Source organism: Coregonus clupeaformis, chromosome 28, assembly GCF_020615455.1.
Source record: "Coregonus clupeaformis isolate EN_2021a chromosome 28, ASM2061545v1, whole genome shotgun sequence".
NCBI lineage: Eukaryota > Metazoa > Chordata > Actinopteri > Salmoniformes > Salmonidae > Coregonus > Coregonus clupeaformis.
This window is the reverse complement of record NC_059219.1, coordinates 35,370,216-35,384,714: the sequence shown is the minus strand read 5'-3', so window position 1 is coordinate 35,384,714 and position 14,499 is coordinate 35,370,216. Positions and strand designations below refer to the sequence as shown.

The window sequence follows — 14,499 nt, the reverse complement described above, 5'->3', positions numbered from 1 at the left end:
TCCTCGACTGGGTCAAGCCGGGTGAGGAAGAGAGGGGCTTGACGTGGAAGCAGAAGGGCGAAAGGCTGGCGAGAAGTATGGAGACCTGGTCCACGGGTAGGAGTGAAGCCCATAAATTTTTTAGGGGGGGGCTAACGCCGTGGACGACGGGCCAGCAGGAGACCGCGACAGAGCGGCCCAGCGGGTTGGCAGAGGAGGCCGCCAGGTTACGGGGGCCACTGGTCGAAGAGGGGATGGAAGGTGTAGAGGCACGGCGAGAGGTACTGGGGTGTGTTACCAGTCCGGTCCGGCCCGTTCCAGATCCCTGCGTAGGGCCAGTGGTGTGTGTCCCCAGTACGGTCCGGCCTGTTCCTGCTCCCCGCACCAGGCCAATGGTGCGAGTCTCCAGCCCGGTCCGGCCCGCTCCTGCTCCCCGCACCAAGCCTATGGTGCACGTCGCCAGCCCGGCCCGGCCTGCTCCCGCACCAAGCCAATGGTGCGCGTCGCCAGCCCGGTCCGTCCTGTTCCTGCTCCCCGCACCAGGCCAATGGTGCGCGTCGCCAGCCCGGCCCGTCCTGTTCCTGTTCCCCGCACCAAGCCAATGGTGCGCGTTGCCAGCCCGGTTCGGCCCGTTCCTGCTCCCCGCACCAAGCCAATGGTGCGCATCGCCAGCCCGGTCCGGCCCGCTCCTGCTCCCCCACACCAAGCCAGTGGTGTGCGTCGTCAGCCCGGCACGGCCCGTGCCTGTTCCCCACACCAAGCCAGTGGTGTGCGTCGTCAGCCCGGTCCGGCCCGTTCCTGCTACCCGCACCAAGCCAATGGTGCGCATCGCCAGCCCGGTCCGGCCCGCTCCTGCTCCCCACACCAAGCCAGTGGTGTGCGTCGTCAGCCCGGCACGGCCCGTGCCTGTTCCCCACACCAAGCCAGTGGTGTGCGTCGTCAGTCCGGCACGTCCCGTGCCTGTTCCACCGGTGCCTGGTCTGGCACCGGTCAGATGCTTCACGCCGGAGCTAGAGCAATCCGCTCCACCAGGGTGCAGTCCAGCTCCGGCCAGCGGGGCCAGACCGCTCTGGGGACGCCCTGGCTCTGGGGACACTGTTATGTTGAGCCAGGGTGTGTAGATTTCTGTGTTGTAGTTCTAGGTGTTTCATTTCTATGTTGGCCAGTGTGGTTCTCAATCAGAGGCAACGAGTGTCAGCTGTGGCTGGTTGTCTCTGATTGGGAACCACATTTAAACAGGCTGTTTTCCCACAGTAGTTGTGGGATCTTGTTTCTAGTTGGTTTGTGTTAGACCGTGAACTGTCACGTTATCGTTTTGGTGGTGTATCGCTAAATAAAGAGTATGTTTGCCTGCAACGCTGCGCCTTGGTCCTCCTCTGTTCCCGACGAGCGTGACAGAGTCAGGCGCAGGAGGGTAAATCACAAAAGAACAGGATTTATTCCAAAGCAAAGAGTTACGAAGAAATGCGTCAAAACACTCCAGTGCGCAAAACAGGCGCACTGGAAATAACAAGGCACACGGGGAAATATCCCGGTAATTCAAAATACACGGAGCTCCACCGAGCTTCTCTACCCTCCACAATAAACAATCACACACAAAGACAAGGGGGTAGAGGGAACACTTATACCAGTACTGATGAGGGGATATGAACCAGGTGTGTGTAATAAACAAGACAAAACAAATGGAATGATGAGATGAGGAGCGGCAGTCGCTAGAAGGCCGGTGACGACGAACGCTGAAACCTGCCCGTACAAGGAGAGGAGGCAGCTTTGGAGGAAGTCGTGACACGGCCCTTCATGCGTGGTCGGTAATTCGCCCATGATTTGGGGAGAACCGGGATGAAAGTAAAATGTTTTTCTTTTTTTTTATTACTCAGAGATCGATAGAGCTAGAGACACAATATTTTATGACAAACAACTTATATATCTTCAGAAAGTATTCACACCCCTTGAATTTTTACAGCCTGAATTTAAAATCGATTAAATTGAGATTTTGTGTCACTGTCCTACACACAGTACCCCATAATGTCAAAGTGGAATTATGTTTTTATACATTTTTACGAATGAAAAATTAAAAGCTGAAATGTCTGAAGTATTCAACCCCTTTGTTATGGCAAGTCTAAATAAGTTCAGGAGTAAACATTTGCTTAACAAGTCACATAATAAGTTGCATGGACTCACTCCGTGTGCAATAATAGTGTTTAACCTGGTTCAGTCTGCTTTCCAACAGACACTGAGAGAGAAATTCACCTTTCATCAGCAGGACAATAACCTAAAACACAAGGCCAAATATACATTGGAGTAGCTTACCAAGACGACATTGAATGTTCATGAGTGGCTTAGTTACAGTTTTGACATAAATCGGCTTGATAATCTATGGCAAGACTTGAAAATGTCTGTTTAGCAATAATCAACAACCAACTTGACAGAGCTTGAATAAATATTGTAAAATCCACGTGTGTAAAGCTCTTAGAGACTTACTCAGAAAGACTCACAGCTGTAATCACTGCCAAATGTGATTCTAACATGTCTTGACTCACTCAGGGGTAAATTAGATATTTCTGTATTGAATTTTCCATACATTTGCAAACATCTCTAAAAACATGTTTTCACTTTGTCATTTTGGGGTATTGTGTGTCGATGGGTGAGAAAAAATAAATGTTGAATTCAGGCTGTAACACAACAAAATGTGGAAAAAGTCAAGGGGTATGAATACTTTCTGAAGCACTGTATGTCCTCTACCATTAGCAACTGTCATTTAATTTCTAGGGTAAATGAGCTGAAATTAAATAGACAGAGAACAGAATTACCACAACGTTACTTTTGTACCTGCCGGCGGGGCGGGAGTAACACAACCATTGGATAGAAGTAACAGCGGGCGAGAAATGCACAATATCTTTCTTATCTTCATGTTTCTGGTTTGTAATGCTCGTTACTTTCAATAAATGTACTATCAGCCATAATTTCATGTTTGTGTTGATTTGAATAATTAATCCTTTAGGTTCGAAATGTATGGAAATGAACCCATTTCTCCCATTCTTCTCTGCAGATCCTCTCAAGTTCTGTCAGGTTGGGTGGGGAGCATTGCTGCACAGCTATTTTCAGGTCTCTCCAGAGATGTTCGATCGGGTTCAAGTCCGGGCTCTGGCTGGGCCACTCAAGGACATTCAGAGACTTGTCCCGAAGCCACTCCTGCATTGTCTTGGCTGTGTGCTTAGGGTCATTGTCCTGTTGGAAGGTGAACCTTTGCCCCAGTCTGAGGTCCTGAGCGCTCTGGAGAAGGTTTTCATCAAGGATCTCTCTGTACTTCATCTTTGCCTCGATCCTGACTAGTCTCCCAGTCCCTGCTGCTGAAAAACATCCCCACAGCATGATGCTGTCACCACCATGCTTCACCGTAGAGATGGTGCCAGGTTTCCTACAGACGTGACACTTGGCATTCAGGCCAAAGAGTTCAACCTTGGTTTCATCAGACCAGAGAATCGTGTTTCTTATTGTCTGAGAGTCTTTAGGTTCATTTTGGCTGTCATGTGCCTTTTACTGAGGAGTGGCTTCCGTCTGGCCACTCTACCATAAAGGCCTAATAGGTGGAGTGCTGCAGAGATGGTTGTCCTTCTGGAAGGCTCTCCCATCTCCACAGAGGAAATCTAGAGCTTTGTCAGAGTGACCATCGGGTTCTTGGTTACCTCCCTGGCCATGGCTCTTCTCCCCCAGATTGCTCAGTTTGGCAGGGCGGCCAGCTCTAGGAAGAGTTGGGGCGGCCAGCTCTAGGAAGAGTTGGGGCGGCAGGTAGCTTAGTGGTTAAGAGCTTTGTGCCAGTAACCGAAAGGTCACTGGTTCTAATCCCCGAGCCGACTAGGTGAAAAATCTGTAGATGTAACCTTGAGCAAGGCACTTAACCCTAATTGCTCCTGTAAGTCACTCTGGATAAGAGCGTCTCCTAAAATCTAAGGGTCTTGGTGGTTCCAAACTAATTCCATTTAAGAATGATGGAGGCCACTGTGTTCTTTGGGACCTTCAATGCTGCAGAAATGTTTTGGTACCCTTCCCCAGATCTGTGCCTTGACGCAATCCTGTCTCGGAGCTCTACGGACAATTCCTTCGACCTCATGGCTTGGTTTTTGCTCTGACATGCACTGTCAACTGTGGGACCTTATATAGACAGGTGTGTGCCTTTCCAAATCATGTCCAATCAATTGAATTTAACACAGGTGGACTCCAATCAAGTTGTAGAAACATCTCAAGGATGATCAATGGAAACAGGATGCACATGAGCTCAATTTCGAGTCTCATAGCAAAGGGTCTGAATACTTATGTAAATAAGGTATTTCTGGTTTTTTATTTTAATACATTTGCAAAATTTATAAAAACCTGTTTTCGCTTTGTCATTATGGGGAATTGTGTATAGATTGCTGAGGAAATTGTTTTATTTAATCAATTTTAGAATAAGGCTGTAACGTATCAAAATGTGGAAAAAGTCAAGGGGTTCTGAATACTTTTCGAAGGCATAATCTTCTCATCTCACTTTAATGGGAATGTAGTAGAAGATGTTTTTCACCATTTTCAATGCTTAGCTCTAGCTGTCCTTGTCATGCGCACTCCTCATGTCTTGATAGAATAAAAGTTGTTATTCTCTTCACAAACGGCAAACTCATCATGCTAATCACATTTTCATGGCTTGACACAAGGTAATTGACCCCCGGAATCATAAAGATATTTTTTACCACTAACCTGTTGATAAAAGCTTACGTGAGAAGCTGATCCAACAATTCAATTGATTAAGGCATAATGCTAAGGATGTCATATACAGTATAATTTTCAAACATTCAGTCACTTGTTGATATTTTTCTAACATTATAAAAGCAATATGAACTAGAGGAGACAATGGCCTGTGCTTAAACATTTATTTTATTTTATTCCAGGTCATCAGTTAACATTGTGTTACTTCACCCAGGCTAACACACAAGACTAGCTAGCATGATACTTGAAACCTACAGTCTGTTTTCATTTAGTCACTAGATGGGTTAAGAAAATGACATATTTGTGGAACCTTAAACAACCATACAACTCTACAACCCCCCCAAAAAACATCCTGGTCAAGTTTTTGACATACAATGCTATTGCACCTTGTGTATTCTACTATTCAAACTCTGAACAGTTGAGACCTCGACTGAATTCATAAATACCGCTTATGTCGGGGCCCCTAGTGGCTGGGGGCCCTAAGACCGCTTATCTCGCTTATGTTGATGGCCGTCCCTGTCTAGGTGTAGTGCACCTATTTGTGCCCCAGGTGTGAGGTGTCTTACCTCCAGGTGACCAACGATGCAAAAGCGCTCAGGCTTCTCAATGCCGCAAGTGGATGAGGCGGTGAGCTGGTGTGCGCGGCCGATCAGAAGGTCCCCGGTGGCGGGGTAGCAGCTCCCCTCAGTGCACACATCCCCAAACTCCGGCAGCTGCGCAAAGGAGCGCCACCCGAGGGCTGCGGGACAGAAAAAGCGGTGAGTGTAGGTGATGATGGCGCACTGGCGCGCAAAACATGTCTGGAATATATCTCCCCATGCAACTATTATGCTATAGAACTAATCGTATCCCACAGTTAAAAATCTGGATGAACATTTTTATTTTAGACTTAAGAGGCGTGTCTCTCCATTGCGATCACAGTCTCCCTTTAGTCTAATTCATCACTGGGTATAAAAACATAATGGTCACAAGATAGGCTTCTCTTCGGTTAATTCAATTGAAATCACATGGACTAGCTTTCCAATCGATCCCATGTGGGGGGACTGTTTATGAAAACAGGCTGTTATGTTCGGGAACAACATCGACTGTGGGAAACAGTTATTGAGTGTACAAAACAGCTTCTGTAAACGATAGCTAGTGGAAAATAATGTGCCCAAAACATCTTTAAACAACCATAGTGGACTGAGACATCTGACATCTATAAGCTGTTGAACACATTTTAAATGTTTAAATAATGGCTTACATGTGTTCCTCATTAAATGTCCCCATGGTCCTGGATAAGTGAGAGTGAAAAGTAACACTGGAATGAAACTTTTGTTGGCAACCGAAAATAAAATCCTCTATTGGAACTCTTCACGTTTTTCTTTTTCTATTCAGACAATACATACTTGGCTTTATGCTACTCCTCAAAAGTCATTGAGAATAGCTACCTGCGCATTAGGAAATTCACTCTATAAAACGAAACAGTTCCATGTAAAAACAATACTTACTCAAAAGTGATGCGATATGTAATATCAACATTTTCGAGTGTGAAACATTGATAATTATTCCTCGGGGTGTTGTCAGCAAGTCCTGATGCCGTTGTGTGCGTGAGTGTGTCTCTGTGTGTGAAAGAGTGGTCTCTGACTCTGTTCTCAGAGGTCGTGGCGAGCCCCCAACTATGCACCCCACTCGCTCCGGAGTCCCAACCCTCCTGGCTGGGTATGCAGCGCAGCGTGCTAACGAAGATAAACGCGCCCCCTTGGAGCACCAGATTCAGCCAGGCCTTTCTTTGATTAAATCATTTAAGTATATGACTTTACTTTTAATCTCAAAATAAAAGTCAATAGACTGCTCTAGGTGTGTTGTCAACTCAAAGTTGTGGTCCGTATGCTTAGGCTACTGAGATCATAAGAACATGTCAGTCGGTCTCTAGGTCAGACAGACATGTGTAGCTCTGGAATGCACAGCTGCACATACAGTACCTGCCATGTTTTACACTATCAACTTCACTGTTCTTCTGACTGACCTCAGAAGGAGAGTTGGGTACTTTACCAGAGTTGGATACTTTACAATGTCAAACATAGAACTCCACATTATCCATCTCTGGCGGACAGAGGGACAGACACACAGGCCATTTTCTGTGCTTGTAGTGGAGTGTTTATTTAGCAGGTGGGCACAGATTGAGAGATGGGTGACCAGGATTTCCCAAACTCGGTGTTGGGGCCCCATCTGGGTGCACATTTTAGTTTTTGCCCTAAAACTACACAGCTGATTCAAATAATCTAAGCTTGATGATGAGTTGGTTATTTGAATCAGCTGTGTAGTGCTAGGTCAAAACCAAAACATGCACTGAGTTTTGGAAACCCTGGTTTAGACTGCAGCTTATGTATGAAACATCTCAAAGCAGGAGTGCTGATCTAGGATCAGTTCTGGATTTCAGATCATAATGAATAAGATTAAATGGACAGGGGGATCCTTATACTAGATCAACACTCCTACTCTGAGACATTTGAAATATAGCCCCAATCCATTGCCCACCAATACACATGTGCTATGTGCATACATCACCCTCGTGTGGTATATTGAAGAACTGCAAGAGACATACCAAATAGCTCTCATGCTCTTCATAACAACAGATATTGTTAATATTCTTCCTCTGATTTATTATAAACATCATCGACAATACATTTCCTATTATTTCCTCATGAATCAAAAAATAGAATCAGTCATCTGTGTACTATGGCAGTTAGGTTAGAGGCACAGGTGTTAATACTATTGGCAGGTTGAAACTCATACAGTACAGTGAATGAGAGACTCACTACTGTGGACACATCATAATATAATAATAATAATAATATGCCATTTAGCAGACGCTTTTATCCAAAGCGACTTACAGGTCATCAGCCCTCAATTTATATTCTACAGCTGTGTCCACTGGTCTGACGACTTTCTCATTCAAGCATTCAGTCTTGTCACAAATTAAATAAATGAACATATAAAATAGTATATAAAGTTATAGCTTAGTCAATTATACTAGGTCCTGGAGGCTCCTCGGGTGTGACATCACAGCTTGGCCTTAGCGACAGAGTCATGATTGGGGTACAGGTGTTGCCGTAGAAAGCCAAGGCTCTTTTCCCAGGAGTCTTCTTGAGCATCGGCGTGCGGCTTTGGGTACCCTCCCCATAACATGATCACTGGAACACACACACAATCATTAGTTACTTTGCGAGTAAAGAATTGGTTATACATATATCTTAGTTCAGGTGTGTATACTATAGGTGTGAGCTGTGTGTACAGTACCTTTCTGTTGTATTTGAGGCACTATGAAGTTGCTGGCTCTCAAGTGGGGTGTGTAGGGCGGCTCAATGAGGTGTCCAGCATCAGGGTATTGTAGAATGGTCAGTAGGTGCTCGTTACCCGCTGCACGCATCATCTGGGACAGCTGCAGGTCAGAGGTCACATTCAGCGTCAATGACAATGATTGATTTCATAAGCTTTTAATCGTGTTTGTGTGTGTACTCACGTCCTTGGCAGATTCTACTGTCGCCCAGTTCTGATCATCCTCCCCGACGACCAACATCAATGGACACTTTATCCTCCCCATCTGTCAGAAGACTCAGCAATGAGTAAACAAACCCACTGTGTGTGTTTGTGTGTGTTGACTTACATCCACTTTCTCTCCAGGGTCGGTTGGGATAGGCAGAATGATGTCTCTCGAGATCACACAGCCCTCTTCATCAAATCGGGTCTTAGATCTGTCCCTGGCAATAAAATAATGATCATGTTTTTAGTCTATATTTCTTAATTTGGTCTGTATGTCACAAGTTTCATAATCACGGTACTTTACAGCTTCACTTTGAACAGATTTGTGTTTATTTTTCATTCACACATGATGGTTGTCACTCACTCATTCATCTTCGTAAACACTTCGTGGATGGACTTGTTGACCTGTTGGACGTGACTCCCACTGACACACACACAGCATCTGGGCTGGAATACACACAATATTTATTGTTTACACACTAAACAAGCTCATAAGCTTATACACATGGTCAGTGTTGGGACAATAAAGCTTTCTGAATCTGAATTCACACTATACATACAAAGCTCCAATCTGGAGGAAAAAGAGGAGAGTGTGAGGGAGAGACTCACGCTGATGGCTTTGGAGTAGGCTGCCATGTTGAGGGTGACTGATGTGCCTAAGCAGAGACCAAACAGAGCAACTCTGTCCTTCAACACTAGGGGGTGCTCCTGCACAATCCTGAACGCTTTCTACAAATTCAAGTGGATGCAATGTGAGGTAATATACCTTGAGGTGATGTATTTTAACAGTGAGTCTGAATAAAAGGTCACAGGAGTGGACTCTGCCCTCTCTGAATATTAAGATATGCACAAGCATGTAGGCACACACACACACACATGCAGGTTGCACGGGCACATATACAGTATTAGAATCACCTCAAAGTAGGTTTTTGAGTCGATGTCTGAAGTTCTGTGCTTGTCATGGAAAAGGTACTCTAGCGCCATGGAAACAAAACCATGTGACGCCAGGAGGCCGGAGCGGTACTCCACCAGCCCCCCACCCCCTCCCCACATATCCAACACCCCAGGGAAGGGTCCAGGACCTGGGGGTAAAAAGAGGGTCCCTCGGACCCCGTGTTCCCTGATGTCAATTCTGCACACACCTGGTGCCATGTACCATCGTTCTGTGACAACGGTCACTAGGGGAGACTGCTTGCTGAAGCCCTCTGTCATGTGCCCACTGTACACAGAGATGTGCACCACCATAGGAGTGAGGACATCCATCTTTCTCAACCTGAGAGACAGAGTTTATTTGACTTGACCAGCCGGGCCTGGTCACACTAAATTATGTGTTTTTCCTATATAAAATTGACCACAAATATTTAATTCCATAGGTGTGTTACCTGAGGCCTGTCCGACTGCCTGGCACAGGCTGCATGCTCCACAGTAGACCCATGGGCTCTGTGCCTTCATATGTTCCTCCAAGACTGGCATCCTTAGCAACTACATAAACAACAATAAAAATAGCAGAAAGAGAAAGAGGCTTGAGTTCCCAATTTGGACTTCGCAGTTGGATGACCATTCAAAACGATTTTTCCTAGTCGGAGCTCATTTTTCAGAGTTCCCAGTTGTCATGAACGCACTGAATGGTGCTTTCAAAACAACTGGGAACTCTGAAAAAACGAGGTCAAATAATGATGTCAGTGATCTTCTGGTAGGAAAGTCTGAGCTCTAGAAAGAGGCTGAGTTCCCGACTTGGAATTCCGAGTTAGATGACCGTTTAAAACTAATTTTGTCCTAGTCGAGCTCATCCCGGTTGTCTTGAACACACTGAACTCGAAGATTTCCAATTTCCCAGTTGTTTTGAACTTGGCATTCATATGCTTGGGCATGTTAGAGTGGATCACTTTTGTCAAGATGTTGACCAACGTTGGTCACGCCTTTCAAAGTGTGTTGCATTATAAAGATTATCCTACTTGCGACTATATATCCACTGCATGACCTTTACAACAACCATAGTTGTTTTAATAACGTTATTGTAGTATAATTTACTCAAGGTTTGCTGTGTTGTACAGTGTGATATTGTACTAACTTCATAGTAATAGCAGGCAAAAACATTGGCCAACATCTGAGGTTTCAGCACGCAGGGACACTGATCTTATTGGCGACAAGTGTAATTGAATTCTACAATATATATGGGTTTCACACATAAATTAGTCCAAGGCTACATCGAAGAACCCGGTCTGTCAGCCTGGTCGGCCGTCACAAACCTTACCCGTCACCGTGCCTTGGTCGTCGCTGATGTAATGGCCGAACGCCTCCCAAAAGTCCTTATCCTCGGAGCGATGAAGGGAACGTAGTGTCACCGAGAGCGCCGGATGTAAATTCCTCACAACCACCTGGATCACCTCATCCACGAGCCCCCGCGTGGGCTGCACTGCTAGAAGCGGGAAAGTCCCAACCATGGTGAACGAAGACCTGTACAAAGACATGACAGAAACAACCGAACATTGCTAAAGATGGTGGGATTGACATTCCATTTGTCCTGCCTTCAATTTATGAAAACTGGTTAGCGACAGAACAAATTGGCTACGAGTCACATTCCCTTCAAACTTCGTCTCCAAATTTACTTACACTGAGTTATTCGATAATGACAGCTGTCAGAGACATTTTGACATTGGTTACCGCTTCGTGTGGCTACTTGATTCATGTGCGAGCAGACACGTTTACTCGTGCAGGAAAGTACAAAGTCCGTGCAGCACTGCTCACAAAGTTAGAGCAACTAGAAACCCATAGCGATGAACTGTAGGCCTATGCATTATTCACCTTCATAAAGGCGGCAAGATTTTTCTCAAAGGTCAGTTACTTAACCGGTTAATAACAGCGACATAGACGGTAGGCTACGATGCAGCGGTCCAAAGGTCGATGAAATCCACAACAATTAAGGGGCTTATACATTGTTTGGTTAGAGGGTCCGCTTAATCAGCGTGTCGTCAGCAACACTAAAACGGTACTTCCGGGTTATGGAATTTCGGACATTAACAAAATAAAAGTCCCCCACGTAATAGTACAAAAGTGTAAGGGGGGGCTCACATATGGACTTGTTTTAGTATGGTCGTACCATGGATCAGTTAGCTATTTGATTTACCTTTAGGTATCCCTAAAAATTATTTGATAAAATATTGAATTTGGCCTTTACTACTATAGCCCATAGAAACGCATTGGCAAAAAGGACAGTCAAAAAATGTATCATAAGGTTTTGAAGTGTCTGTCCTATATCTAGGAGATATAAGAAAGCTCAGGAAATATTGTAGTTTTTTTGGACACATATTTAACTCCTTATTTTTTTGGCCAAAAAACTACCTCCATACTTCCATTCATTTGTATATGTTTACCTTCAGATGAGTCCCATGACACTTGTGGGGGTCATACAGCAAAACGGAGAAAAATATTGTGTTCGTGAGAGTCTCCTCTTTCTATAGTGGGGTCATATTATACTGAACAAAAATATAAATGCAACATTTAAAGTGTTGGTCCCATGTGTCATGAGCTGAAATAAAGATCCCAGAAATGTTCCATACACACAAATATTTTTTCTCTCAAATGTATCAAGAAGAACAGCAGATCATTACACAGGTGCACCTTGTGCTGGGGACAGTAAAAGGCCACTCAAATGAGCAGTTTTGTCACATAACACAATGCCACAGATGTCTCAAGTTTTGAGGGAGCATGCAATTGGGCAAAAAAAGGGCAAAAAATTAACAATGCCTGAATGTTTTGTCTTCCATTTTCTGTTAAATAAAACAATATTTTTATTTTACTGAATCTCCAATTCAACCTTTTATGTCCATTCTGAATAACCACCAGAGGGTGCTGTGAAGCTGTTGTGCTGCTGTTAGGACAATGGGGGTACAGTGGCACACGCCTCCTGTAGCTCAGTTGGTAGAGCATGGCGCTTGCAACGCCAGGGTTGTGGGTTCGATTCACACGGGTGGCCAGTATAAGAGCGTCTGCTAAATGACTAAAAATGTAAATGTAAATCAGCACACAGCAGCTTTCTATACATTCATGTTTTATAAATATGCAGCACAGTCCTTTCAGTAACGCACACGTCTATGTTTAGAGAAAGTGTCTGTATACCTATATTTAAGTACCATTTTATTTCTAGATGCATGAAATTAAAAGTGTATTTGTGACAAAAATGTAAAGGTGACCCCCGAAAGGGGGAAATATAGAAATCAATCACAAGGAGATGTAGGTTAGGCTTCAAGTCACTTGTAATGAGTCTTTCATATAAAATCATCAACCATTTACATAGGTACAAAATATAATGTTTCACAAATGCACAAAATATATTCACACAAAATACATAGCTGTTACAATTGTTCAATAACCCAGTATTGTCTCATTTATACATGACAATGGCAAAATGAATCCTTTATTATCCCTCTTTAAATTGACACTATGAAATGCAATGACAAACCTTTTAACCTTTTTAAACGCATCACGTATCCCACTATTTATTATCAGCATTAATTATCCTGGTATATACTGTTCCTATATTTATTTCATACTGTATGTATTAATTCCTATCAGTATGCAAACTCATCCTAATAACACAAACATGTATAACCTTGTATTAATTCGTCTGTAGTGCTTTAGATTACAACAACGTTCACATTTCCCAAAAGTTTTCCATCGTTGCTATTCACCCACACACACAGCAGCTGTGCGCGCGGTCTCTCTCGGGCACGCTCTGATCACGAAGTCACCTCGTGAAAGTGAGCAGCCTTCAAGCAAGCTAACTAGCAAAACGGCTAATTTCGAAGTGGTCTAAACATACAAATAACACATGTAATGGTTTAAACATCTTTGCTGCTGACTAAATAACACACAGTAACATCTGTAACATTCTGACATGAACAAATACATTCGAAATCGCAATTATACCTGAAAGGAGGAAATATATAAATAAATGGGTGAGGTGTGCCCCTATAGGAATTCCTAGGTATAACCAATCAAACTCAGATCAGACATCAATAGAGCAAACAGATCGTATAATCAGCATTTAGATAAATTAACATCATACTACTTACTGGTACACATTATGATTCTTTATTATTATTTTCTTATTATTAAGGCACTTTTAATTCTATCACAGTTGCAGGTCTGTACACCCATATACGCACATACATCCCTTATCAGAGGGAACTAAGAACAATCACCCTCCACATACAAAACAAAACCACACACACACACACAATACAGGAGTTATGAGCCCCAGCATCAAAAGGCTTACCCTGGAAAAATTGTACATTATGATCAAACAAATCTTCTTGTGTTTTTGCAGATTTATGTGGCTGCTGTTAATGTAGGACCTGTCTGTTTTTTTATGCCTGCACAGAGAAGTCTGCCAACACTGCGATTGATGGGTTTTATTTTTTAATTGGATTTGTATGTGATGAATAGCTTGGAAGGAATGCATTAATGAGGAGCACTGTACTGATATGGATTGTTTCACATAACAGGCTGATAAGAACACTCTCTCTTTGATGTCTGTGAAACTGTCCTTGAACCTGGCTACAGTGGATTTTGTGTATTCTCGGTGCTGACTCCGCAGGTTATTATCATAGCAACTATGCCTGGTAACAAATGGAACGGATTGGCTGAAATGGAGTCTGGACCACACTCAGTCCTTTGCTCTGGTTGGCCAACAGAAGAAGTGGAGGATTTCTGTCAGAGTATTTTAAGAAGAACTTAGAACAATGGATTAGTTAACTGAGTGCCCTGCGTGGTATTTCAGTGGACCCGTATATACGAACCTTCATACTTATCATACATACATTTTGCATATAATAAATTAAGCTTGGATTGAAGATCTCTTGATTCTTATTCCAATACCAGAACTTCACTTCGCTGGAATTCACCCAGCCTATTGGACATCACTGTCATCGAACCGTGTTTCACAAATTGCCCGGGCTTCTATAAAGGTAAGCAAAACACCTATTGTAATATAACTGAAGTTTTGCACATTGGCTTTATCCAAATTAATTTTGTGAAACACCTGTTTGATGTAAGTGAACCCTATTGTACTATAAATAACAATTACAGTATACTATTTCGATTTCATAATATACTATGCAAATGTTTGATAATTGTGATGGTTAAACCCATGGGAGTGCAAACTATGACTAGAGGTTCATAGGTGGCACTTTAAAGCGAATAAACAGTGTGACCTATGGTTAGAGGGTGTGACTCCCATAGGATGTATTTTAA

At 43.7% G+C, this 14,499-nt stretch overlaps 2 protein-coding genes across 2 annotated transcripts in view; both read right to left on the bottom strand.

The window, feature by feature from the left end:
- LOC121543700 (laminin subunit beta-1-like) overlaps positions 1-6,331 on the bottom strand; it is a 43,751-nt gene extending 37,420 nt beyond the window's left edge. The window contains exons 1-2 of the mRNA XM_041853838.2: positions 6,210-6,331; positions 5,286-5,458 (exon numbers count right to left, since the gene is read on the bottom strand). Coding sequence (XP_041709772.2) covers positions 5,286-5,458; positions 6,210-6,240 — 204 coding nt within the window. The 5' untranslated portion in view covers positions 6,241-6,331. The remainder of the gene's footprint in view (positions 1-5,285; positions 5,459-6,209) is intronic.
- A 1,007-nt stretch (positions 6,332-7,338) lies between these two features.
- On the bottom strand, positions 7,339-11,234 carry LOC121543701 (peroxisomal succinyl-coenzyme A thioesterase-like). The gene is made up of 10 exons (XM_045208444.1): positions 10,858-11,234; positions 10,499-10,701; positions 9,627-9,726; positions 9,160-9,517; positions 8,854-8,973; positions 8,609-8,691; positions 8,369-8,462; positions 8,225-8,305; positions 8,002-8,143; positions 7,339-7,895 (listed from the first exon to the last, which is right to left on the bottom strand). The coding sequence occupies exons 2-10, from the start codon at positions 10,686-10,688 to the stop codon at positions 7,765-7,767; spliced, it is 1,299 nt and encodes a 432-aa protein (XP_045064379.1). The 5' UTR covers positions 10,689-10,701; positions 10,858-11,234; the 3' UTR covers positions 7,339-7,764.
- Between the last annotated feature and the right edge of the window lie 3,265 nt (positions 11,235-14,499).